We start from the raw sequence: 26219 nt of genomic DNA on the forward strand, positions 1-26219 counted from the left end.
TGACATTTTCATTTACTTATTTCTAAATGTTTGGACTTTTTTTACTTTTTCTGGTGCTCCCACCTACTTCCCAAACATTAACATGATTCTTAAAGCGGTCTGAGGTAGCACTCTCCTCACTAAACACATTCCTTTGAAGTAATGCTGTTCACCTCATTATACTGCAGCAGTGCAGTGTATATGATGGTTTTGGTTGAGGTACGGTGGCGAGAGGAAGTGATGAAGAACCTCTGTGTATCACTGTCTGTCCCCAGGTGTGCGAGAGCCCTGGGGAGGCCCTGATGCTGTGTGAGGGGCAGTGTTGCGGGGCGTTCCACCTGCATTGTCTTGGGCTCCGTAACAAACCTCAGGGCAAGTTCCTGTGCCGGGAGTGCACCACTGGTAAGCTTGGCTGACACCTGCCATCCTCCCCCTCACAGTAAAGCACACCACAAAAGCTCTGCATACTGATACCCCACCAGCTGGAGGCACACAGTGGCAGAAGTGTTCATTGAAATTGAGGACGGTTGATGCAATTGAAACCAGGTGTCTGTGAGTTCCAAAGTGTGATTAAATTCTATAGCTCAGCGACCAGGTACACATTGTATGCAAAGGCTAACCTTATATTTTTGTGTATCAGTTCAGAGGCATGGTGTCTTGCTTTATTAGCAGTCTCGTGCTGTCCACAGAGAAGATTATAAGAGTTTAGGGAGGTGCCCTGGGCACCAATATTCCACATCTTTCAGTTGAATAACAGAAATAATATTCGTATTGATTTTAAACCCAAAGAGGAACAGGATTTATATTGAAGGCTTCTGAAGAGAAAACCAGTTTGATAACACAAATTGCTGCTTAAGTACCTTTGTGTTTAGCTTCCTGCCACCAATTGATCCTTGGAGTAACCAAAATATACATCGAAACCAACAACCAAAAACAAATTATATTAACGATTAAGAAACAGTGTAGTAGAGCTAATGTCTACCTGGAAAGTGACCCAGAACCTCTGTTTGTGGTGGTGGGTCTGTCTGTGAGATGTGGGCCACTACTTTTGTCTGGAAGACCCCTCAGGCTGTCAATGTGCCCCTGTGCCAGGTGTCCACTCCTGCTTCTCCTGTAAGCAGACGGAGGGGGAGGTGAAGCGCTGCGTGGTGTTGCAGTGTGGGAAATTCTACCACGAGGAGTGTGCCAGGAAGAACGCGCTATCAGTCTTCGACAACAAGGGCTTCCGCTGCCCCCTGCACGTCTGCCTGAGCTGCAACATCAGCAACCCCACCAAACTCAAATCCACAAAAGGTAATGGTTGGCTGGGTGGCCCAGGGAAATGGTCCAAGTCTGGCTGAGAACTTGGAGACAGCTTTACTTTTCTGGTGTCTCATTTATTTCTATTGCCGGACAAGGCTCCAGACAGTTAGTGATACTGTTTATATTGGCATTCCAAAAAGGACTGCTGGTAAAATACATGACAGGGATTGTCTAATGTTTGTGTTTTTAATAAAACAAGTGTGTTTTTGACATGAATTCCTGAAATGCCAGTCTCTTCCCTGGGATGTGACCTGGTTGGTAAAATGCAGTTTTCCCAGATCCTCTTAGGATTCAGTACATTTTTGAAAATAAATTTCCTCTGTCACTAGATGGTGCTGTTGCATTGCTGATCAATTTTAGTTTATTTCCTACACTGAGTGCCACTACAAAGAATTGCACACTGTAGTGTACTGGAAAAGTAGCGCTTCATGGTTAGGTAGAAATATATTGAAGTTATTAGCATCTTTCGGTAGCATTTGCATGAATGTATTATGTCATGCATAACATGTTTCTGGAAAAAACTTACAAAGCACTTTACCCTAGTGGCACTGATGTAAAAGCTAACTTTCTAAGCAGGGTTGCATTACAAAAAAGAAAGCGTTTATTTTCTCAACATTCTCCTCTCTCTATGCACTTTGTGTGAACCAGTGTTCCTAACAGTGATTGGGGTTGTATTGCAGGTAAGATGCTGCGGTGTGTGCGCTGCCCTGTGGCCTACCACATAGGAGAACTCTGCATCGCGGCCGGCTGTGAGGTCCTCTCCTCCAGCAGCATCATCTGCACCAACCACTTTGCTGCCAAGAAGGGCTACAGCCATCACTCTCACGTCAATGTCAGCTGGTGCTTTGTCTGCTCTAAAGGTCAGTGTGCTGTAACAACAGGTGGACTGTAACCGCAATAACAAAGCATTCTCAGGGACTTGATGTTGATGATGAATTCATTATATACCTCATTCTGCAAATACCAAAGAATTCTGGTTATGTATTTATCTGGACAGATTTAAGAAATGATTGCCGTTTATAAATAAATAAAATGCTACACCCAGATTCGTCTACACTGTGCTTCCATCCTTCCTGATGCGTTGCTCTCTTCTCTTGTCTGCTTTCCTCTGCTGTTGTCCTACAGGGGGCAGTCTGCTGTGTTGCGAGTCATGTCCAGCAGCATTCCACCCAGACTGTCTGAATATCGGGATGCCGGATGGCAGCTGGTACTGCAACGACTGCAAGGCTGGCAAGAAGCCCAAGTACAGGGACATCATCTGGGTCAAACTGGGCAGCTACAGGTGGGCACTGTTTGGTACAATGTACAATGCTCTGACATATTACAATCGGCAGTTTTTTTACATGGTTATAATTTAACTAGTTCTAAAGGTAAGATTTGTTTTCAACGTGATCTTTAAGCTTGATTTATGTAATCTCATTATTTCAAGCTTTTAAGGTGCGGAACACTCTGTCCCTTACTTTACATGATAATTTTTTTCAAAATGAATGAGGTGTTTGTATTTTAATTTGGGAACCAGCTTCTTATTGTGCTGCTTTAGGAAATCACTCTGCTAACAGCAGCTGTTCCTGTTACTCCTGCCCTCCCATTTCCAGGTGGTGGCCAGCAGAGATTCGGCACCCGCGGGGTATCCCCACCAACATCCAGCACCTCCGCCACGAGATCGGGGAGTTCCCAGTCTTCTTCTTCGGCTCCAAGGACTACTTCTGGACGCACCAGGCACGAGTCTTCCCCTACATGGAGGGAGATCGGGGGAGCAAGTACCAGAGGAACGGTATTGGCAAGGTCTTCAAGAATGGTGAGCCCCTTCTCTTAACCCCTAACCTCCCTGTACACAGCCTTGCCTCGGGATTCCCTGGGCTTTGTGTAGAATTGTGAGGAACATGGAAGTTAATCGACGGTTGCCAACTGGCTTCCCGATGGCCTCTGGTAGGTTTACGCAGGAATTCCGTGACCAAAGCCCTAAACAAAAATCTTCACCTGTATAATAAAAATATCTGAGTTTGTGAAAAATCATGGCATTGCCTTTTTTTACAGTTCTGACGTGGGGGTTTTGTCTAATGCTTACCAATACAGCTCTGCACTGTTAACGGGAGTATGGTCCATCTCTGTCCTGCTCTTAATCACTGCACTCCTCTTCTTCCAGCCCTGCTCGAGGCAGAGATGCGCTTTAAGGAAATTAAAATGGAACGGGAGGCAAAGGAAGCACAGGAGAATGACCGCAAACCGCCGCCTTACAAATACATCAAGGTACGTCCCAGTGCCTGAGGCAAAAACCGGCAGTGGAGGGAAGGAGCTACAGCAAGCTTACAATTCATCCCTTTATGTAGTTTGTTTGGATAAAGTGCTGATAGATTCTCGTATGAAAGAGAGAGAGGTCAAAACGATTCTCCTTGGTTACCATAATTCGTTTTAGTCATGAAATGCATGCTGTAAAGCAGCTGTTTGATGATGATCAAACAAATCCATTCATAGGATTCACTGAAACTTCCAGTCATGTCGAGAGTTAAAGGCATAAATATAGTGTGTGTGTGTGGGTGGTGCATTTGTATCTTAAAGTTGGTTTGTTACTTATTGTAGTGATCTATTTATTCCAGATAAACAAGCCCTGTGGAAAGGTCCAGGTCCACACTGCTGACATTTCCGAAATCCCCAAGTGCAACTGCAAGCCCACAGACGAGAAGCCGTGCGGGTTTGAGTCGGAGTGCCTGAACAGGATGCTCATGTATGAGTGCCATCCTGCAGTGTGCCCAGCGGGCGAGCGTTGCCACAACCAGGGCTTCACCAAGCGCCAGTACCCCGAGACCAAGATCATCAAGACCGCTGGCAAGGGCTGGGGGCTGGTCTCCAAGAGGGAAATTAAGAAGGTGAGGGACACAGCTGGCCGGGCTAATAAGAAAAACAAGCAGTCTGCACTAGTAGATGAGGACAATTCCAAGGTGGAAGACACAAACCCACCCATAGGGACTAGGAAGCTATTCTTGGGTTCAGAGCTCATTGTGTACTATTGTGCATGTGTCCTGCAGGGGGAGTTTGTCAATGAGTATGTGGGGGAGCTGATTGACGAGGAGGAGTGCAGAGCCCGGATTAAACACGCACAGGAGAATGACATCACTCACTTCTACATGCTGACTATTGACAAGGTAATCGACTTCATTTTGTGCCTTTGATAAGATCTGGAATTTAGGGAGTCAGTGTCAGGGCACTCAGTGACACTCTTCTATAGTACAGAAGCCCAGCTAATTGAATTAGGCACTGTCTGTAAGCATATGAGCCTGGAAGTAGAGATGTGAACATGCTACACCCTTTTGATGTTGTTTACCAAAGAAAATCAATGATGGCAATATTTGAAATGGAATGACTCGGTGAAGTAATACTGATGGCCTTTATTTGCCCCCACTAACTTGTGATTCACTAGCTGGCATTAACTGTATTTATGTTCAGGTGAAAAATGAAGTTCTGTGCTAGCGATCAAAATCGGCACATGACTAGAGCAAAACTGCTTTTTAAGGATGCTGAGGTTATATATCCGAAGGAAGCAATTACTCCATTTATTTTTGCCGTTTAAAAAAAGACTTCGAGCTGTGGGTCGTCCGTTTGATCTCAGCTCTTGTAATTTTGTCAATTGTGTCAACTAAATAAGTTTTGGACTATATTGTTCACAGTGAGAGCTGATGTATAATTTCCAAAAGATAATTAAAATAAATAAAACCTGAATCCTTTAGAATAAAAAATTGGAAGAATCCCAATGTGGGAAAATTGTCAGCTAGTAATCGTGACCAAGTACGCAAGTTGATGCTTTGTAGAAGGTTTCAGTGCTGTGTCACTCATGCTCCCAAGAAACACAGCCCTGCAGTGCTTCCATGGCTGGGCCTGTGAGGCTGTGAGCTAGAGAAACAGTATTGTGTTGGGTGTGTCACGTCACAGGATTATGTGGCACAATAGAGAAAGTACAACAACCTCTGCTTTTTTTGTCTAATGAAGGTATGAGCGAAATGTTGAATTTTCTCCAGATTTAAAAGCGTCTGACACTGGTGTACTTGTACGTTTACATCACTGACAGTTTTCCTGATGTGCCATGTCCATATGGCTTGCATTAGGCTTTGTACTGGCTTCACCACTGGAGATTGATAGCCAATTTTTGGGCTTTTCAAACTTGACAGCAATTACATTTTGTTTGGTTTTCTTGCCTGTTGAAAGGAATCCTGTATTATGATTATATAAGTCATTTGGCAGATGCTTCACAGTTTGAGACGAAGGGGCAAACTATTCATCCACAACTGCTGCTGCGGTGTCTTTACATTAGGATCGTGCTTTTACAACTCGTCTGAAGGCCTCAGCCTCTGAAGGATGCTAACTTGCTCAGTGTAACAGTGATGGAACCAGGTTTTGAACTGGGAATCTCCAGGTAACCGATCAGTCTCCTTAGCCACTGGACCACCCGGGCTCTGGTATACTGCTGAAAAACAGTCAGGAGAATCGGTTCATATAAAGCCTCTTGCAGCTGTTCTTCCATTTTAAGTGCCAGTCACCTCAGTCAGTTTCTCCAATGGAAACGTGTATAGCTGTTGAATTGCTTTGTGCAGCACTAGCTCTGCATCCGAGGCTCAGCAGTGAGGCCGGGATCAATCAGTCACCATCCCAGCCCCCAGACCTGTACATCCATGTTACCTTGTAAGTAATGTTAGCTTTTGTGTCTCCAGGACCGGATTATTGACGCTGGCCTCAAGGGCAACTACTCTCGCTTCATGAACCACAGTTGCCAGCCCAACTGTGAGACACAGAAGTGGACAGTGAACGGGGACACACGGGTGGGCTTATTTGCAGTGTGCGACATCCCAGCAGGTAAGAGCTACTCTGGTCGTGGTCGCACTCTCACCGGCACACAGTTCTTCCCAGCATCCTTTTGTGAAGAACTAGTTCTAAGCAGGCTTGAAAAAGAACTGTTAATTATCTAATGTGCAGTCCATAGACAAGGTAGCAAGTGTGAACAGTTTTATCTACAAGTTGTAGGATTGTCTTATGCTGTAGTTCACGCTGCCTCTTTTATTTGCAGACACAGAGCTGACTTTCAATTACAACTTGGACTGTCTGGGCAATGAGAAGACTGTGTGCCGCTGCGGTGCCCCAAACTGTAGCGGTTTCCTAGGAGACAGGCCCAAGGTAAGGGAAGAGAGAGAGACAAACTGCTTGGCCTGAATAAAGTTCATTAATTGAATTTGAAATCCCCCTGTTCCCTCTGTGACTCTTGTAGAACGCAACCAGCAATACCTCAGAAGACAAAGGGAAGAAAGCCAAGAAGAAACTGAAGAAGCGCAAGTCTCGCAATGAAGGGAAGAAGCAGTCGGAGGACGATTGTTTCCGCTGCGGGGATGGCGGTGAGCTGGTGCTGTGCGACAAGAAAAGCTGTACCAAGGCTTACCACCTGTCTTGTCTGGACCTCACCAAGCGGCCCTTTGGTGAGTTGCCCTTCCACCATCCCCTTCTCCTGGTCTCCCGTGTACTTCGTTCTCCTGCAGTGCCAGAGCCCAACTCCACACATACTGGCCGACCAATTTCATTCACTGACTGGATAAGTGTCCCACAAACACCCCAACTCTCGTGAAGCACTGCTGGAACAAAAGTTCTGTGAAATCGGTTTTAATGGCCTCATTTTTTTTCCTCTAATACCTACATATATATGTGTATGGTACTGGTATACTGTCTTGGAATTATGTATGCTGAAGATCTATTGTTTCAGAAATGTACATAAGTACGAGGGGTGGGTTGAAAAATCTACTTTTGTGTTGACCTGGCCTTCATTTCCCATTATAGTTCTAGTTGGATGTGGGGTAGTAGTGATGGGGTTAGGGTGGTAGTCCAAACTCTGCAGGAGTTTCAAGGTGAAACTGACGCATTTTTATTTATTTTTTGTTCCGATTTCCCCACAGGCCGGTGGTACTGCCCCTGTCACCACTGTGACGTCTGCGGAAAAAACTCTGTGGCGTTTTGCCAGCTCTGCCCAAACTCGTTCTGCAAGGCACACCAGGAGGGGGCACTGCGCTCATGGGGCAGCACTGGACAGCTGTGCTGCCAGGAGCACGATGAGCAGGAGCCAAGGCCCAGTCCAAACAATGCGGAGGTGGAGGCGGAGCGGCCTTCTACTGAGAGACCCAGGCCTCCCAAGAGCTCCAAGAAAGCCTAGGCCTCACAGGGAACGTGAAATCGAGTGAGAGAGACTTCACAAGCGGAAAGACTCATTGCAGTAGAAGCTGCTAACACTATTCTGTACATATACACCACATACACATCTTCACAATTTTCAAGTACTGTACAGCTTACTTTTATCATCAGGGAAGCCCAGATTTTTTTTGTTCCACTGAGCCATCAGAACAGGTTAATTATTTTACTTTTCTTTTTAATATAAAATGATAATAATGCATCTGCACTGAGAAGCATCTGTGGTAAGCACAGCAAAGGCAGCAAAGAGACGAGGAAAAAAACTCATAACTTACACAGCATTACAGTTAAACTTGAATATTTTTAAATACTTTTTCCAAAAGCACTCTAAAGCTGTAGAGAGAGAGATATTAAGACCAAAATAATTAATAAGACTGGAATTAAGTTTTAGAGTTACGTTAAGTCTGCCAGCCAGTAAAGGTGTTTTTAGAAAACTTAATATCTTTAAACGCAAAGAAAGACACTATTAGTAGCTCTTAATGACTGTCTCTTTCAATTTATTAGTGTAGTGTGCATTTAATAGCTCAGTACCTTTTTTTTTTTTTTTTTCCTTTTTTTTTTGTAGCTCGTTGAATTCATGAAGAATAGTATCATAAATATTTTCAGGGTTATCAGAGTTTACCCATTTTGGAGAAACAAGTATTAAAAGAAAGGAAAGAAAACCTAAAACATTAATACTCAGTTTAATGTCCGTTTACTTGATTTTTCTTCGGATCAGTGGGTGAATATTGAGAAGTGAGCTTGAAGCCCTTCATCTGTCCTGGTGTTCGGAGTACTTTAAAAGGGTTTCTAGTAAACACTGTCAAAGGAACACCTGTCTACTGCTAATTCTTTCTATTTTATGTTTTGATATAGGACCTGGGAGGGGGTGGGGAAAGCCAGAATGTATCTAAAGAGAGGGGTGCAGGCTTTGGAGGGTGGCTGGGTCTGGTTTTGTAGTTCTGTTCTCCTGCAAGGGACACCCCAAAGGGGAAGATGAACAGGCCCTGCTCGAGCCTGTGTCCGCACTGCAGGCATCAAGAAGTGCTGCTAAGGGGACAGATGTGCAGACTGTGTGTATTCAGGAATCGCAGGCTGTGAAACGAGAAAGGCGTAGTGCTGTGCTGGTTTAAAGTGAAATGTATGTAAACTATTACAAGAGTGGAACAGTACCATCATTTTTAGATCCTGTTTTTAACATGTTGCGAGACTGTTTACACACTACTAACAAAATCCACTGTGATGGCAGTGGTGTGCATATTTTTGCGTGTACATGTGTGTATATATATATATATATATATATATATATGGATGTTAATGTGAACAAGACATAGTCTAGTCAATTTAGAATTTACCTTCCAAATCTCCAGTGCATTGTTAGGTCCTGCCGTCTCCACAGTCTTGCAACTCCCCCCAATGTTTAGGGGTTCATGAAAGGGTCACTGCTTCCACAAGACCAGTGTAATCTCTCTATGGTTCATTTTGACTTTGCTAAAGAAGGGTCATTAATGCATAGAGCAAATCCGGACGGCAGCAGCCCTTCCAGGTGTTTGTTCAAACCAGAGTTTGTATTTATTTGTTTCTATTAAACTCCTTTAAATATATAATGCTACTTATACCTGTAGAGTTTTACCTGTGTTAGTCATTCCAAGTCGGGTTCAGTTAAGACACTTGTTTTTCACAAATGTTCATTGACCTGGATAGGTTAAAGATCTGGACTCATGGTCAGCAGGGACTAGTTTTGAGACATACCGGCTAAGAAACGGCCGCCGTCTTCAACGCACAAACTTGCTAGTTCTCTATCAAAATAGGCTTGATGTAAGAGTCTGAACAAATGTTTCTTCATATTTGGGTCTATGGATCTAAGTGAACAGTAATATGATAATCAAACCCAAATTCAGATACCTAGTAGCGGATTAAATACTAGGCCTAAATCTGAAACCTGGTACATTTCGAAATTGCACTGTAAATTGCAAGTAAGTGTATTGAGAGGGGAGTAGGTGTTTAACACTAGAAAAAATCCAGGCCGTTGAACAGGTAGTCAGCTCTATAGATGCAGTGGTGGGTAGGACTCCCAAGGCCATGTAGTATGGATGCAATGACACAAGCAAGGCACAGCAGTGGCTGTGAAAAGTAAAGGCCTACTCAGGTAGAGAATGGAGGTGATTACAGGCTGTATGGGATCAGGTAAGTCTTGAAGAGGTGCCACAAGCTATACTGAACAAAAATATAAACGCAACATGGAAAGTGTTGGTCCCATATTTCATGAGCTGAAATGAAAGATGCCAGAAATATTCCATATGCACAAAAAGCTGATTTCTCTTAAATTTTGTGCACAAATTTGATTATATCCCTGTTAGTGAGCATTTCACCTTGCCAAGATAATCCATCCATCTGACAGGTGTTGCAGATCAAGAAGCTGATTAAAGAGTATGATCATGACACAGGTGCACCTTGTGCTGGGGACAATAAAAGGCCACTCTGAAATGTGTAGTTTTGTCACACAACACCATACCACAGGTCTGGGTTTTGAGGGGGTGTGCGATTGGTATGCTGGCTACAGAGAATAGAATTTTAATTTCTCTACCACTAGCCACCTCCATCGTTTTAGAGAATTCGGCAGTAAATCCAAGCTGCCTTCCAACTGCAGCCCACGTGTACCACACCAACCCACATCACCTTCTTCACCAATGGGACCAGCCACCCGGCCAGCTGATGACATATGGATTTGCACAACTATCAGAAAGTGTCTCGGGGAAGCTCATCTGTGGCTCGTCGTCCTCACCAGGGTCTTGTCCTGGCTCCGGCTCTGGTGGACATTCCTGCAGTCAGCAGGCCAACTGTACACTCCCTCAAAACATGAGACTTAAAGTTATAGATAAGGGTTAATGAACTGATTTAAATTGACGGATATGGTTGCATGTTGTGTTTATATTTTTCATCCGTATCTGCAATTCTGATCTCCATGGACAGGTGATGACAGTTGGGGGGGGGTGATCACTAGTGTGTGTGTGTATATGTGCACACAGTCATTGGGTCTCTATCTGGTGTAAGTATATATAAGTTTTTAATATTAATGATGTGCTGAAAGACAGATCATCTCTTGTTTGTATTCCTTACAAATGCTGAAACCACTACGTAAGTGGCAGGGCTCTTTGCAGTAATTAAATCACCATTGCTCTTCTGTCAGTTCAAGTGCATCAACATACAGGTTGAGCTTTATGCCAAGTGCTGCTTTGGTACAGTGCAGGCATATTGTGTTAAAAGCAAAGGTGTGTACTCTTTAATCTCCAGCAGGCATTTGATAAATCAGAAATTACTACACCACTAATAGATGTGAAACAGACGAGTTGGAAAAAAATTTTGAACATTTATTTGAAGACCTTTATTTCAAAAAATTTTTTTACAATTTGTACATGTTTGTCTTCAAATACATACACATTAATCTTGGACAGAGAAAATTGTTATATTTGTAGACAGACATGTTCATACACTACATCCTGGGAAACCTTTCTGCTCAGAAGCAGTGTTCATGTAAGCTGCATTTGTTTTAGTGTGGTCACCGTCTCTACTGAAGTAGATTCAAGCTTTCTATTCCCAAATAAAAGCATACACAAATTACTGTTTAGAACAATTAGTTGATTAAAAGATGGTCCAAACTGCTTGAACCCACACACCAACTCCTAACATCCAGCATAAGCCAGCTCAAAGAACACTGGGCATGGGGCCAGAGCATGTAATAGCCAACCCTGGATTTATCAATGGCTAGGGATCATGACTGATGATCTGTTTCTTAGGAACACAGGTTTCATATTTTGCTTTCAGTACCAAATCACAACAAATAAATCCAGAAATTCAAAGCTAACCAACACATTGTCAAGTTTCTTGTAGGTCATTATTAGCCAACAATTCAGAGTGCTACTCCGGCCACAACCTGACATTTGTACCTGTATGCTTTTCTCTGTATGTTGTGTAGCCAGAGGTTTCATAGTCTCCCTGTAGATTTTTTCTCCTTCCACCACAGGATGATAAAAGATGGCAGAATGTACAGCTCTGGAAAAAATTAAGAGACCACTGCAATTTTGTCTTAAATCAGCATCTCTACATGTATGGCAGCCATTAATTTCCATTCATATTTTTATTTGGAATTTGGGATAAATGTTGTCAGTATTTTATAGAATAAAACAAATGTTAATTTTACCCAAACACATACCTATAAAAAGTAAAAACAGAGAAACTGATAATTTTGCAGTGGTCTCAATTTTTTCCAGAGCTGTATATACTAGCCAATAAAAATATGTACATTAAAAATGTATACACTAAAATATGATCATATCACTGTATATAGTAGTTACAATCTGGAAAAAACTCCCCAGTGATGTGGTTGAACCTGACAATTTGGAAACAAAATAGACAAAAATAGACTGGATGTGATATTTGGATTACTAAGTTATGGACCCCAAACAAACGTGATGGGTCGAATGGCCTCCTCTCGTTTGTAAACTTTCTTATGTTCTTATAATTGAGAAGCCAATGGGGAGCTCAACTCCGACCAGTTTTAGAGTCGAGTGGAGACTTGCAGTACATGAACTTCAGCACAAGTAAATGGGAACAGCATGGCTCTGGTCTCCAGTACCACTGCAAGCAAGAAACTAACCTTTGTTACCTGGATGCACTTTCTTCCAAATGCACTGCAAATTAAAGGGAAAGTTTAGTACTAGCCTGCAAACAACCAGTTTAAACTTCTGTGGTGGAAGGAAGAGAGCTGATAAATAATCACACTTTTACACGAGTGAACATGCACATTTCAAAGATTAAGGAAAATATATTATGCTTGAAATAGGCATCAGTAGTTTGATTAAGTTACAATGGATAAGTAAGGATTTCAAAAACGATGTAGTTTGTCTCTCTAAACAATTTCTATGGCATTAATATAATGACGGACTGTCTATAATAAATATACACATACAAATGTACAATACACGTTCACTTTGAACCACATGTAAACTAATTCAGGAAGAGCATTCATTAAGGCCAACTGCTGTGAATCGAATTCTTCTACAAAACGTAACGTTTCTATTAAACTGGCTTCAGACAGATTTTCTCAGCTGATTTGTCAGAAAACAGACAATATTAAGACTTGCGTAGGACTGCAGTGCAAAATGGCCACACTTTAAAACAAATTAGGGAAAAAAAAAACCCTAGCAGTTCTTGTTATGATCTCCAGTACAGTGGTATAGTGGGGAATTACACATTTATTTAGCATCCATGTGAAATTAATGCGTCTTTGTTGTACTGTTGCTGGAGTACAACCACAAAGTTCTACCAGATGAAAATGGGTATTCCCCTAAAAGGACGTCTAGTTTCCCCCCACAGTACACTCAGGTCCTACATGTGGTTTGGCATACAGGTCTGGTCCATTTGGTACATAGTGCTTTGTTACACTTTTGATTCACTCTGCCCATTTCAGTACAGCATCTGTATCGGGTTGGTTGAAGAGAATTTAGAAAACAATCTTCCTATCATTCCCGAAAATAAGAACGGCCATGGTGCATGGTCTGCGTGGAATGGAAACACGCCACAGGAAAAGTCCAACATTCATTAATCAGGGCCACAACTGAAGAGTCTGCCACCACACTCCTGATTTCTGCTGATCCCAGAAAAAAAAAAAGCAACAAAGCACAATTGTTTTTAACACTGCTTGCATTGTGATGGCTGCCAGACTGAATCCTGTGATTAAAGCCAAGCACTCTTCTGCAACCTCCCAGAGCAAAAACGAATTAAAAAATATATTAAATGCGTAAAAACACTCCTCCTCATGTGTGCTTCAGTCTTGTGTCAGTTGATTGGCTTTCAGTTCATGCTGGCCTTTTTTTTAATTTTTTTTAATTACTGCTGCTGTTGTTTTTTCCATGTTGGCGTTAAAGTTGCTGCCTGTATCGGGAGATTCTGTGGGGCCTGGCAGAGTTACCAACCTGCATACACAGGCTCGGCATCCCATGCCACCCCATACACACGGCCCGGTGGACGCTCCTTGCGCAGTAAAGGAGCCCTCGACACCGCCAGCTCCTGGTCCGTCTCCCTCCGCCGGCGCAGCACCAGCAGGATGATGAACAGGAGTGCCACTGAAACACAAGCACGCACACACAGATGCCATCAGGACTGAGGCCACCACTCCAGCCCAATCTGCTATGGTGAATCATGCTAGCAGTACACCCAAGGAAGAATGACCATTTAGCTTTAGTTTCAAACTCAAACACAATGCTGAAGCGTTTATGTGCATTGTACCCCCACCCCTGCAGTCTGCACCACATGTATACTCACTGCCCCCAGCGAGGACCAGCAGGACAATAGTGACAGGCGCCAGCTCACAGGAGTTGCCCGCTTTCCGCAGGAAGGTCTCCATGCAGTACCCTGGAGCCGTGCTGCCCGCGGGACAGAAGGCATCGCCGGGGCAGAGGATAGGGTTCACGTCTGGGCTCTAAAACGGGAAACAGGGTGCGTCACAACCACAATCACAAAACACCATCCTATACCTAGACAGAATGGCATCTGCTCTATGAGATGGTATCATTACAAAGTACATAAGTGCACATAAAGCTTGCTTTCATTAGGAAAGAAGCAAGGGGACTCACGGGACAGTAGTGATCCTTAGGGCAGATGTCACAGCTCTCCTGGCCCCAGCGGATCTGGTAGAAGCCAATATTGCAGATCCTACACATGACCTCACTGGGGACCTTGTGCATCCCTGTAAAGGAGAGGGGATGGGAGACAAATTGTAATGATCTGGGACTGTGTGTGGGGACTGCAATGTGTGTCTGTCTGTCAGTTCTGTGTGTTGGGGGGGTGGGGCAGATGGTTTTGGGATCCGATGTTAGTTAACGGGAAATACTGGGTTCTGGGGTCAAGGGTTAGCACTGCGCGGGAACACGGGGGGGCACCATGATTGGCATAAACTGGGGAGCCCCAGTTCCCACGAGTCAGAGTCAGTTTAGAGTAGGTTCAGGTTAGTGAATGATTGGGCTCTGTGCGAGTGCCTGTTTAAAGCTGCCTGAAATAAAGCTGTTGCTTTAATCCCCGACTCTCTCAGTATTTGTTTTGTGCTGGTGAATCCACGTACCAAAAGGACTTAAACACTACAATATGACATGGATTATTACAAAGCAGAATAAAAATATCTATCGAGGAGGCCATTTATCAAGTGAAAGTGAATCCAGAGATGTGATCAGGATTGTAAAAGGACCGTGTCCCCACCCCACTGTCATTCTGAAGTGATCTTCCAAGATAAAAGGCATGGAATGTCACTGTGATATTGTTTTCAGTTAATTTGCATTCCCCAAGGACTTGCCCAGATTAGTCATGCGTACAAAGATACAGTGTTGTTGAAAGAAATGCAGTTTCCTAAGTCTTGTTTAAGTTGCTATGATCCTTACTTCACTAGAGACTGTAACGGGAGACAAATTGAATATCTTGTGTGTATTATCAGAATGTTTTCTGTACTGAAAATGCACCGAAGCAGAGTTCCTATTATCTTATTACAGGCTGTCACAGCTGTGTGATTGGCTAGCGGTTACCTGGGCGGCAGGGTGTGCACTGCTTGGCGGCAGGCTGCAATGACTCGAACCCCCCCGGACAGCGCGGGCACTGGGCACAACTGGAGGAACTAGAGAACGGCCATTACACTGCTGATGTCAAAACACTTTTTTTCCATTAAGATGTTACAGTTTTAATGTTAAAACAAACAAACAAAATCTTCGAAAGTACTGATGACAATTTTGAGGAAGGACAAATATGCACAAACCCAAGACACCTAGAAAGAGCGAAACCATAGGAAACCACATAGAAATACCATAACATCTGCATAACATGTTGAATGAATCTCCAGGGTTGCACAGTAATATAGCAGGGAGACAACAAAGCCATCCATTCAATACCAGTGTCAGACAGGACCAAAGTATTTTTGGTAGGGCTGTCAGTTGATTATTATTATTATTTTTTAATCAATGGCCGGTTAATCAATGACCATTAGTTCAGTAATCGGTAGATTAATCATGCACTTATTAAAATAAGTGTAATGGTCTTTAAGTGGTTGTGCTACACAGTAATACTTCAATAAATAGTAGGCATTGATATTACAGTAGCCTATAACAATGTTTAACGCAATGGTAACAAAAATAAAATAGAAATGTATATTATTAAAAAAAAAAAACATGAAATCATACAGTGAGATTTTATCGACAATGCGTGACAGTGGGGGCGCACAGATTATTTATCATCCGCCCAATGCGTGAGATTTTAGAGACAATGATTCAGAGTTTGAGATGGGGTCTCAATGCTTGAGAGCTATGCTAAATAAAAATTATAATGCCAAAATAAATATACTGTATAGGGGCAACATTCCCCTCTCGCTACAACGATGTTTTCTCGCAAATTATACTGTAAACTGCGCACATACCCTTTTAAGAAAAGCATTTCTTTGGAATGAAACAGAAAACCTTTACTTCGTCTTCAATATTCCTTCTGAATCCGAATTAGCGGCTTGTAACCCTGCAGTTTGTGCGCAGATACTGTACTGTACTCTTGTGATGTGATCTCTTGCGTGACCTTTATAATTTAACACTATAGAAGCGCAGGGATGGTCATGTGATGCCAGATTTAATTTGAATTACTCTGTGTTCATGAATACACTGTGCATACCCGTTCATGACTTTTCCTAAATATATGTATTAAACTATGGCTACGGCGTTTTAGATGCATAAATGCAAGTCGCAATCTCTACCTCACCTACAGTCTTTCATGTGCTTGAGAAACAAACGCATTGCATAGCATTGCAAGTGTCTTTTTACAACTGTAGTCACATTGAGCGGACACAGTGATCACGCCGCAAATAAACAGCTGTCTCATTGTTTTGACTGTCCAGTGACGCGTTTAAAAAAAAAAAAAAGTTTGATGTTATTTATAACAATCATTTTAATGTTGTATATTAATATTTCCATTTAAATACTACATTTGTGCTAGTTTTATTCGATCGTTTGCTATCCATTATACCACAGCGTTTAAAGAGCTATCGGCGCTTCTAGTGTTAACCGTATAATCGCCAGTCATTATAATAAAGGGAAAAAAAATCTGCTCGATTAAATTGAGAAAATATTGATCGCCGATCAATTCATTAGTTGATTAATAGACCCGATTAATCGAAGCAGCCCTAATTTTTGGTTATTTTCTTTTCAATCAATAATAGACATTTCTGAAACATAGTTCTTATTTTAAGTTGATCTATATGAAACTAAACTTTGCTCTGATAGAGGAATGAAAGCATGTGATTGTTAATCTGCAAATCAAGCAACCATGAGGCTGTCATGTGAAAAAACAACCTGAGGGCCAAGCTTCTGAACTCAGTTCTAAGGCTTACTGTTCAGGCCTCTCCTTTTAGCTACTACTACCAGAACCTGGATTTTGTATTATTATTGTTATTAGTAGTAGTATTAATTCATTTAAAATATGCATTTGTCCAAGGTGATTTACATGTTTAATTGAAACACTAACTCTGAAATGCTAACTGTACAACATCACTACAAAAAACACATCAAGCCAAACATTACAGAAAGCATGAAGTATATCATCTTATACAGTAGCTCTCTAGGACCAAGCTGAAATATAAGGAAGTTCAATAAAAATAAAACTTAGAGAACAGCAGTCAGTCCTTAACAGAATGAAGTTTTGTGTGCCCACCCAGCCTTGGTAGGAACATCCTTAAATCTCCAGAGTACCCAATCTGAACAACCACTGACACTTACTTGCAGAAGGTCCCCTGTGGACATGGCTCACAGGAAGTTGCATTCTGTTTAGATGTGTAATAGCCTAGAAATAAAAGGAACAAATCAAAAATAATGTACTTTGAATGCATGTTATTTGCTATCTATACACTGATTACCATTTGGACTGGACATGAAGCTATATAAAACTATTATTATGCATTACGTCTTGTGGGGGTTGTACTTTATTGAAGTTTTTCACCAATAAATTGTGAGAATCAGAAGTATTTGATCAGTATTTTGATCGAAACAATGAAGTTTTTCCTCTGCACTTGCAAAGGATGAGTGAATTGTGTCAACGGCAAATGCATGTGTGTGTATACTGAAGCAGAATCATTGTTTTTCTTTACTATTCCACTCATAGTACTGAAGGCTGGAAGTTATTGATGGTATAGTTTCTTCATTATGAGGCAAATGAGGTCACTCCACTGGACAGGTCAGCCATACCTAAAGAGCACCCTTGGCAGACCTCAGAACCAGTGGAGTTGGAGAAGGTGCCTGCTGGGCACGGCTGGCACACAGGGCTCCCCGTGGAACTGAGCAGGAGGTAAACAAAGGTGAAGAGATGACAGGAGTGTTACCAGTTGATAGCACTGACATGAGACACACATTTAGACGTGTTTTGTCCATATCAAATGGATAATCATAGGAACCACTATTCCTTTCTCTGTGATGCCTGATGTTCAAATCTGTGTTGAAACAGTCTAGCAGGAAACACAAATTTTGCATTATATAGTATTAGTCTGTGGCTAAGCTTAGTCCAGCAGAGGGCAGCATTTCAGTAAATAAACTACAAGCAGGACTGCTGGAGGGAAAGAGGAACAGAACACTACCTCTTTCTTATTTCAAATATGAAGTACAGTAACATTAGGAGGCAGTGGGCAACTCCAAACTTTGGAAAGAGACCGAACTGGAATAAAATTAATAAATATATCGAAACGATTTGTCAGAAAAGATCCCCTGCCCCTTTGCCGCCCACTTTCCAGAGGTGTATATGCAAGTTAAGTGCTCACTTTGTGTAGAAACCCTGAGAGCAAGGCAAGCACAACTCCTGGGCTGCCAGAGGCTGGTAGTGCCCCCTGGCGCACGGCTGGCAGTCTGTCTGGGCCACACACAGACCATGCTCTGGGCAGCACGAGCATGCCAGGGTACCTGGAAGGAGACCGCAGCACACAAGGACACAGAGACACGGATTATTCAAAAGTGCCAACAATCAGAGGGCTTTGCGTTTGTATTTTTAGGTGTCTGTGGTCATAAGACCTGAACGGGCACTGTGTACCATTGTCGTAGTAGGTGCCAGGGGCACAGGCAGCACAGGTGGAGGTGTTGAGGGAGAAGCAGCCAGGAGTCACAGTGCTGAGGGGGAGGCCAGTTGTCACTGTGGAGTTCTCACTTCCTGTGGTGTTTGTCACAGAGGGCCCCAGTGTGGTTTGGCTAACAACCACTCCTAAGAGACCAAAAAAAAAAAAAAGAGACATTGGATGTTTAATCTTAATGTTCAATTCATTTTGTTTATCACTCCACAGAGGGGACTTGATATAAATCTTTCAGCTGATATACTGGCCCAGAATTAGGGTTGCCATTTGTATGGTTTTATACCAGACAGTCTGGTTTTCAGCTGCTCTGTCCCGTCCAGTAATGGTACAACACCGGACGCATTTATGTATGGTATTTTTAATGTTGAAACTCCAAGTCTATAAGAACGACCATTGAATGTTATATTGTTCATTTCCATTGTTCACTTATTGGGTTTCACAATTATATCGGTCATGTGAATGGCTGCAAAGATCGCATTCCTGTTCATTCAGCCCTGGTCAAGGCAGATGGTGGGGGTTTAGTCATTATTTGGGAAACACAGATTGAAACATTGTGTTCATTTATGACAGGGGGGTAGGTGTCCAGTATTCTTCAGTGGCCACCCTACCCAGGATACAGGCAAAAAAACAATCACTACCCTGTTTAAGCAGAATGTGTTACTACACACTGGAGGTCCTGTAAGGACATAGGAATAATGTTATACATAATCATATGACTTTGTTCTGCTTACAGCAATACGAAAACAAGTTACACATACAAATTGTCCACTTCATCATTTGGTAACCCCTGTGTCTATGTCAGATAAACATAGAATCTCAAACTGTAGGGCACTCTACCACAACAATTGAGCCTTTTGATTATTAACTTCCCTTTTAATTCTGGGTCTCCCCCGTACTCCACCCTCAACAAACACACACACACACATTCACATATGAAGGGTACTGTAGCAAAGATTTATAGCCTAATTTTGTCCCCTTTAAACTTTTAAGTGACAGACATGGATGTATCAAATAAATCATTGCTCATTTGGTAGTGAACTATACAAAACAAGCCCTGAGCAAAACAAGTGTTACAAAAATTTATGAATTAATAAAAAACTATAACAAAATGTATGTGAAATGAAGACTGAAGAGTTTTTGGTTTAATGGATTTGAGAGCCAGTGATTTGAAACTCAGTTGCACTTCATTGTTCCTCTCCAGACAGGTGGTCTTCAAAGAGAGAATATTCATTTAGAAACTGTTTCATGCTATTCTTAAATCAGACCGTTTCAATCCGCCAAAGCATGCTTTTTTTCTTTTTCTCTGTTTGTTGAAATCTGACCTTTTTGTTTTTTTTTGTCCGTGACTGAAGAGAGCATTGAAGCTCATGGAAAAACACATGTGAATCTCAATGTCAAGATCAACAGCAAAATAACTAAAAATGGGGTGAAGACCTTTATCATTAACACAAATGGATATCAAAGCACTGAATTTAGAACTAGACCAAAATTACAATTACTAGTCATAAGCTGTGATACATGAACTATTTAGCCTAAATTAACGTATTTATCAGCAAATAGGCATATAATTATTAATATTGTTATTTTCAAAACTATAATAAATAACACTCAGTTATTCTATTTTTCATTCTTGTTTTAAATATTTCAAAAATGGGCCCTCTCTGTAATAATGGGAAAGCCTACTTGTGTTGCTTGTTAATGTCCAAATGGTCTCCCCAGATCTAAACACTATATTTAGTTGAGTTTTTTTGAGTTACAAAGTGATTCGGAACACAATCTGTGTCCCATTCCAACATAAGCAGTCTCTCTCTCTCACAGTACAATCAATTTGTGGCTCTATGTGTATAAATCTGAGCCACTCTGGTATTTTGGGGGATTTTTCCTTTTCCTTTTTTCAAATAGATAGGCCCTACATCTATTTTGGAGAATAATGCACCTACCTACCTAAGAGAGAACCAAGGGGTCTTCCAATAATTATTCACAATAAAAAAGGGTAGCTACTGACTATACAGTCATCACAACTCTGACGTAAGAAAACTTCCCTGTTCGGCAAGGGAAATTATACTAACTCCACTGTAGACAACCTCTTTTTGTTCAAAATCATTAAACCATTACGTATATTAAGTATGTGCACCAAAGCAATCACATTAGCTATTTGATTAATTTTGATTAATTTCAAACAAAATATAAAAATCCGTGACAATGGGAAACTCTTGTGCAATGTTCAGCTGTTTTATTGGTAACCTTTCAAAGAGTGGTCAGGAAAGCCGAGTCACTGACATGTGATGATAACCCACTGCCAGCGTCCTACTCTACAGATCTCCTGTGTGCTCAAAAGGAAGTCAGACAGGGAAACACAGATCACCGCAAAACAACAAAACATTGTCCCCCATGGTTTCATTAAAATAAAATAATAATAAAAATATATATATTACACAAAAGAAATGCACACATCATATCTACCTCAGATTCATAATTGTTTTGTACCATGACTCAAAGGCACACAGAATGAAAAACAGAACTTTAAAGTACTGTGGAATTCCAGCAGCAGCTGACACTAATCCATTGCACACACTACGACAGAGGACCCCGCACTCGGAGTGTACTGTGTTGCATGTTAACTAAACAGAGACGTGACGCCTTAGGAATATTTGTATGGCAAGCCTAATTTACATTTAAAAGATATCTACAAATGATTTGAAGATATCTGGGTGTACTTTTCACATATCTTGCAATGTTTAAAGATATGTTCAAATGTATTTTAAAAGAATATATCTGCAATTCATTGTAAGGTATCTGCAAATAATTTCAAAATAACTCAAATTCATCTAAAGATATCTGAAGTACATTGAGAGATATCTTAAAATAACGTCCTGGATGTTGCCTGAGATTATCACTTCCTGGTTACTTGTTCATTAAAAAGGAAATCTCTGCAAATATACAGGAAGTCATTCTGATATATCTTTAAATGGATTTGAGATATCTGTAGAGATACATTAAATAGCCTGTTTCTTATTATTTACAGATATCTTGAAGATATGCAAATGCAATCTGAGATCTCTAAATGTTAATTTGGCTTTCCGTACATTTTCACTTCCCATTCTCTATGGATGGAGGACATAGAATAACCTGAGCTCTCCTTGGACAGTAACATTAAAATGGAATACAACTTATTTCTCACATCCTCTAGATTAATGGGAGCAACTTGACCCTGATTATGATGTAACCGACCCATGCTGGAACAACAGACAGATAGTAACAGTGACAGTCTGGCCTTTTTTCCTGTTTTAGCTATGCTTGATTTCTTGGTCACCTAACTGGAGAATTGTATTGAGTAAACAGACATTTTGAAGCTCATTCTCATTAACAATGGGTAACTTTCTTCAGATAGTCTATGTTTTAAGTCACCAACTGCATCAAGACATGGGAATACATATGAATTATGTAACAGTAAGGAATTATTGCTCTTTATTTAAATAGAGTTCAGATAGCACTGGAACCTTGAATAGTGGAGGAGCCCAACAGCACACAACACATCCAGTGTGTCCAATTGAATTTGTTCAATTGAAAGGTAAGCAGAAATATGTTTTATTATGTCCTTATGAGAAGAATGTAGCATTGATGTAGTCTGCATACTTTGGTGATGGCTCCCGACATTGAGAAAAACGGGAGAATTAAGTTATGATTAAATCACTTAGGAAAAAAAAGTGTGCATATGGACCAGCTGCATATGGATTTCACTGGACTCCTCTACAGTGCTGTGGTTATGTGAAGCTGATCGTATTAGCCTTCTACACAAATACATTCTTCCGAGAGGCACACCCAGTGGCCTAATGCAATTACTCATAATGGTCATAAGATACTCGATCGCCAGACTCAAACCCTGCTTTTACAGTAACTGGCTGAATTTCTGTTATCATATCACATCTATCCCATAAGCATACTAACCTAAAGTGTAGACATCTCATGTGGTTAGTCTAAGCTATACAAATATTATCATCTGCATATTAGTGTTTTCATAACCATAGCAAGGTGTCAGTTAAACCTGTGTCTCCTCTGCTTGGTGTGCTTGGACATTTCAGAGGTCTGTTCTGGAGGTCCCGCTGATATCTGACCCTTCTTGTCTCAACACAGACATGTTCCATAAAATTGTGTCTGATTTATCTTCCAAATCACAGATCAATACTCACAAAAGGAAGATGGAAAAAATATTGAGAGTGGCATATAATCTCTCTCAATACAGCTATTTTCAGTTATGGAGGCACTCTTTGACTCTTATGTGACTAATAGAAAAGAATAATCCCGCTCTAGCAGCCACAATAATGCACAAAAATGGTGGTACCAGGCAGCATAAAAGCTTTAACACACACCTAGCAGTGGCCTTTCATCACAAACAACTTCCCTGACATGCTAAGCTTACTCAACTCTCTAAAGGCAGAAGAAGCAAAGTTCCAGAATGACATTACCAACATGATGAGGCAATCCATAACTGCCAGCAGCTGTACAGAAATAACTGGAAATGGCACCAAGTGGATCAGTTGATCTGATTTTAGAATCCCAAACTTCCCCCTTTCTCCCAAATTGCGAATCTGTCTTAATTAGAGATACCTTCTTTTAAAGAGTAGCTGCATACCAGCAAAAGAGAGCAAGTGGTGGAAGCTGTACCATCATTTTGGTAGTACTTCACTGGAAGTGTGCAGTTGCTTGGGTATTAGTATTTATTTTTAGCATCCCTTGCCCTCCCAATGGCATTAAGAGCCACAGATGTGAGCCCCACTGACTTCCTGCAGACCTAGTTGTGAAACTCAACTGCATGTGTTCAGTTTTTATAATTAAAAACATTTTTTGTCCTGTCACAAGATATCTGACTATTTAATACCACAAAACACTCTCCTCTCTGACTGAGGGACTGGCAATCTTGGAAGGCACTGCTTTTGTTTTCTGAGCTCTGATTTCAAACCCATCATTAATCACACTGCCAGGAACAACACAAGCAACCCATGAGGTTCTTGATGGTCTCTTCCAAAATCAGAGCACAACTGGATGAATAGGAAACAGCTTCTCCTGTATCAGTGTGAAATAGTGTGTACAGAGAGACTTTCAGTGAACTAAGGTTGTGCATATTCTGGTCAGAAAGAGACAGAAATGCTACACTTGCTACAATGCAGTCTACTGCACGAGGTGTTAAGGGACTGAAATAACCATCCCAAAACACTTTAAGAACTTCACAGTGCAAACAGGGATTCTAAACATGTATTTTTGGATTGTGAACACAGTGAGACTTCTTGCATTTACAGAAAATAAAAAAATGTATAGAAATATAATGCTACCAAAAATACTTAATACATATTTCAGTTTTACAGATAGGATGCAGGTAAGAAGAATACAATTCATGAAGAAATTCAACTAGTGTACGTTCTGTCTGAACTAAGCTTGCCTGCTACAATTGACGTACTGAGTACAATGGACCTATTGATCTTCTCTCACCTGTATCATACACTTTGGCTTCACTGCACTAGAATGCAGTTGTTGATTTTTCCATTATGTCGTAACTCCCCTGTCTTACCATCAAACTCATACATTCAAACAGCGCAGAGATAATCTGAGCAAAGGCATTAGTCTACTCAACTACACAGCTACTTCTTAAGATGTTATTGTTAATTATTATCAGTAGTATTCATTATTATTATTATTTTAGTACTTTTAGAAAAGCCATATTTACTGCAATTTAGAATGGTTAACAACGGAGTTTTTTAATTTGTAAAAAGAAAGTACAGCACTTCAGTGTTTGGACTGAAAACCACTGTTTTGCTGAGATAGAAGGCAAACTTACCAAACAAGCAAGCAGTCAGAATTGAAAACGATGAGCTCCGATAGTAGACCATTTCGCTAGCGATATTTAACAGCACAGAAGACAACGTTAACAATCCAACATTGAGTCTCATTCCTTCAGCTGCTCAGATGGTGTAAGTAATGAAAGAAAAATTGCACAAGTCGTTTGTCTTGTTTCCCCTGTCATATGACACATTACATCATGTGATTGTACTAATCCAAACTTCGACTCAGTCGCAGCACACCAGCTTTGTTTTCAGGGAATAATTATAATTGTTTTGTATTTTTTTCAAACATATTCCATGGATGCATGTGTGGAGTTTCATACATTACACACACACAAAAAAAGATTGATCTGGTATTTGATTTTGCTGCAGTATATCTACACGATCTGTGCCAAAATAACTGTGTATCACATTATATATATATATATATATATATATATATATATATATATATATATATATATATATATATATATATATATATAATGAAGGTTACAGGGTATCAGTGCATCATAGGGCAAAACAAATTGACAGCTGGATCATTTACAATACAAAATGAAGGTCATGGTCTGAGTGCAGTGCTCTAAACAAATGACCATACATTACATTGTTATTGTGTTATAATATACGCAACTTAATTTAAGTAAAAACAAATTATGTGAATTTTGAGGGTTGCCTTTTAAATAATTTACATAATTGGACAAGCTGCCTGCTTACCCATTCAAAGTAATACATATTAAATATGTTGTTAAATGTTAAATTATTACATTCAATGAACAAATTAATAGGATAAATGACAGACTCATTATTTAAAGTTCTGATATATATATATAGATATATCTGTCTCTATCCTGCTATACTATCGGTTCAGTTACATTACATTTAAGTTCATTTGCACGAGAAAGTAAACTGCAATGGAAAATACATCACATAGTGTTTTAATTATCAAAGGGTGCAAAGTGACTCAGTGCTGGCCATTTAAACCGAGTCCAATTTTTTTTATTGCATATGTCTTGTTAATTTGTGTCTTTAAATGTTTTTTTGTTTTTTTTTCATATGTATTGATTTTTATTTAAAAAATGCATTATTTCCTTAGTTTGGATTGATTGTGATTAGTTTTGTAGAATTTTAATGTTTGTTAAAAAAAATGAACAACTAGAATTACATTTTAATATTTAACTCCGAAGAATTCAAATATGTAATGTTTTATTTTGAACAAAATGTAAAATACCAAATAAAAGAGTATTTCAGTAGATAGCTCCAAGCCTTCACCTACAAAGTAAGTCTCCACAAGGCCTTGCTGGTCTCCTGGGATTATAAAACCATAAGATTATAATAAAATCCAGCACTGACCAGCGACAGACTGGAAGCTGGTTATTGAGCTGGTCTCCTGGTTGGAGATGGTTACCTGGTTACCTCGGTTTTTGAATCTGCCTACTTATAAATTGGTAGCCAGTGGCTGGTGTGAAGCTGGTCAGTCTGGATATTTTAGTTTTAGTTTTGTGTCAGATCATCCTTAATATTGTATTTCTAATTACTAGGTAGGTTATTTTTATTTTTATTTTTTTATGTTTCCTCTCAGTAAATAACAGTAAGTACCTAAGCAAAATATTACAAAATGGTATGTGGCAAGGAAAGGAAATACAAAAATAAACATGTATAGCTTGGTTATGTAACAGACAATTCAGAAAATGTAGTAAAGTCTGTAAAATAAAATCTCGGCACTGGACATGTTCGAAGCAAACACTGCATCGTTTCCCAAGACTAAGCCT

The 26219-nt window shown here is 40.6% G+C and overlaps 2 protein-coding genes across 7 annotated transcripts in view; one reads left to right on the forward strand and one right to left on the reverse strand.

Moving 5' to 3' along the window:
• The window catches only part of nsd2 (nuclear receptor binding SET domain protein 2), a 32865-nt gene extending 24554 nt beyond the window's left edge, over nt 1-8311 (forward strand). For all 5 annotated transcript variants that reach the window (XM_066719733.1, XM_066719732.1, XM_066719731.1 and 2 more), the window contains 12 exons: nt 255-381; nt 1072-1272; nt 1962-2141; nt 2407-2563; nt 2877-3079; nt 3428-3531; nt 3879-4148; nt 4308-4424; nt 5985-6126; nt 6338-6444; nt 6536-6740; nt 7212-8311. In XM_066719733.1, the coding sequence (XP_066575830.1) occupies nt 255-381; nt 1072-1272; nt 1962-2141; nt 2407-2563; nt 2877-3079; nt 3428-3531; nt 3879-4148; nt 4308-4424; nt 5985-6126; nt 6338-6444; nt 6536-6740; nt 7212-7465 (2067 nt within the window). In that variant the 3' untranslated portion in view covers nt 7466-8311. The remainder of the gene's footprint in view (nt 1-254; nt 382-1071; nt 1273-1961; nt 2142-2406; nt 2564-2876; nt 3080-3427; nt 3532-3878; nt 4149-4307; nt 4425-5984; nt 6127-6337; nt 6445-6535; nt 6741-7211) is intronic.
• Nucleotides 8312-10834: 2523 nt separating this feature from the next.
• Nucleotides 10835-24615, reverse strand: LOC136766324 (keratin-associated protein 9-1). 2 transcript variants are annotated; one of them, XM_066719736.1, is made up of 11 exons: nt 24444-24615; nt 18574-18741; nt 18308-18446; nt 17742-17830; nt 17277-17340; nt 15054-15142; nt 14115-14227; nt 13804-13960; nt 13455-13604; nt 12137-12170; nt 10835-11532 (listed from the first exon to the last, which is right to left on the reverse strand). In XM_066719736.1, the coding sequence occupies exons 1-10, from the start codon at nt 24553-24555 to the stop codon at nt 12142-12144; spliced, it is 1110 nt and encodes a 369-aa protein (XP_066575833.1). In that variant the 5' UTR covers nt 24556-24615; the 3' UTR covers nt 10835-11532; nt 12137-12141. The 2 variants fall into 2 exon arrangements, with proteins under 2 accessions (XP_066575833.1, XP_066575832.1); XM_066719735.1 differs by having other exon boundaries at nt 10835-12170.
• Nucleotides 24616-26219: the final 1604 nt, after the last annotated feature.

Source organism: Amia ocellicauda, chromosome 13 (assembly GCF_036373705.1).
Source record: "Amia ocellicauda isolate fAmiCal2 chromosome 13, fAmiCal2.hap1, whole genome shotgun sequence".
Classification (NCBI taxonomy): domain Eukaryota; kingdom Metazoa; phylum Chordata; class Actinopteri; order Amiiformes; family Amiidae; genus Amia; species Amia ocellicauda.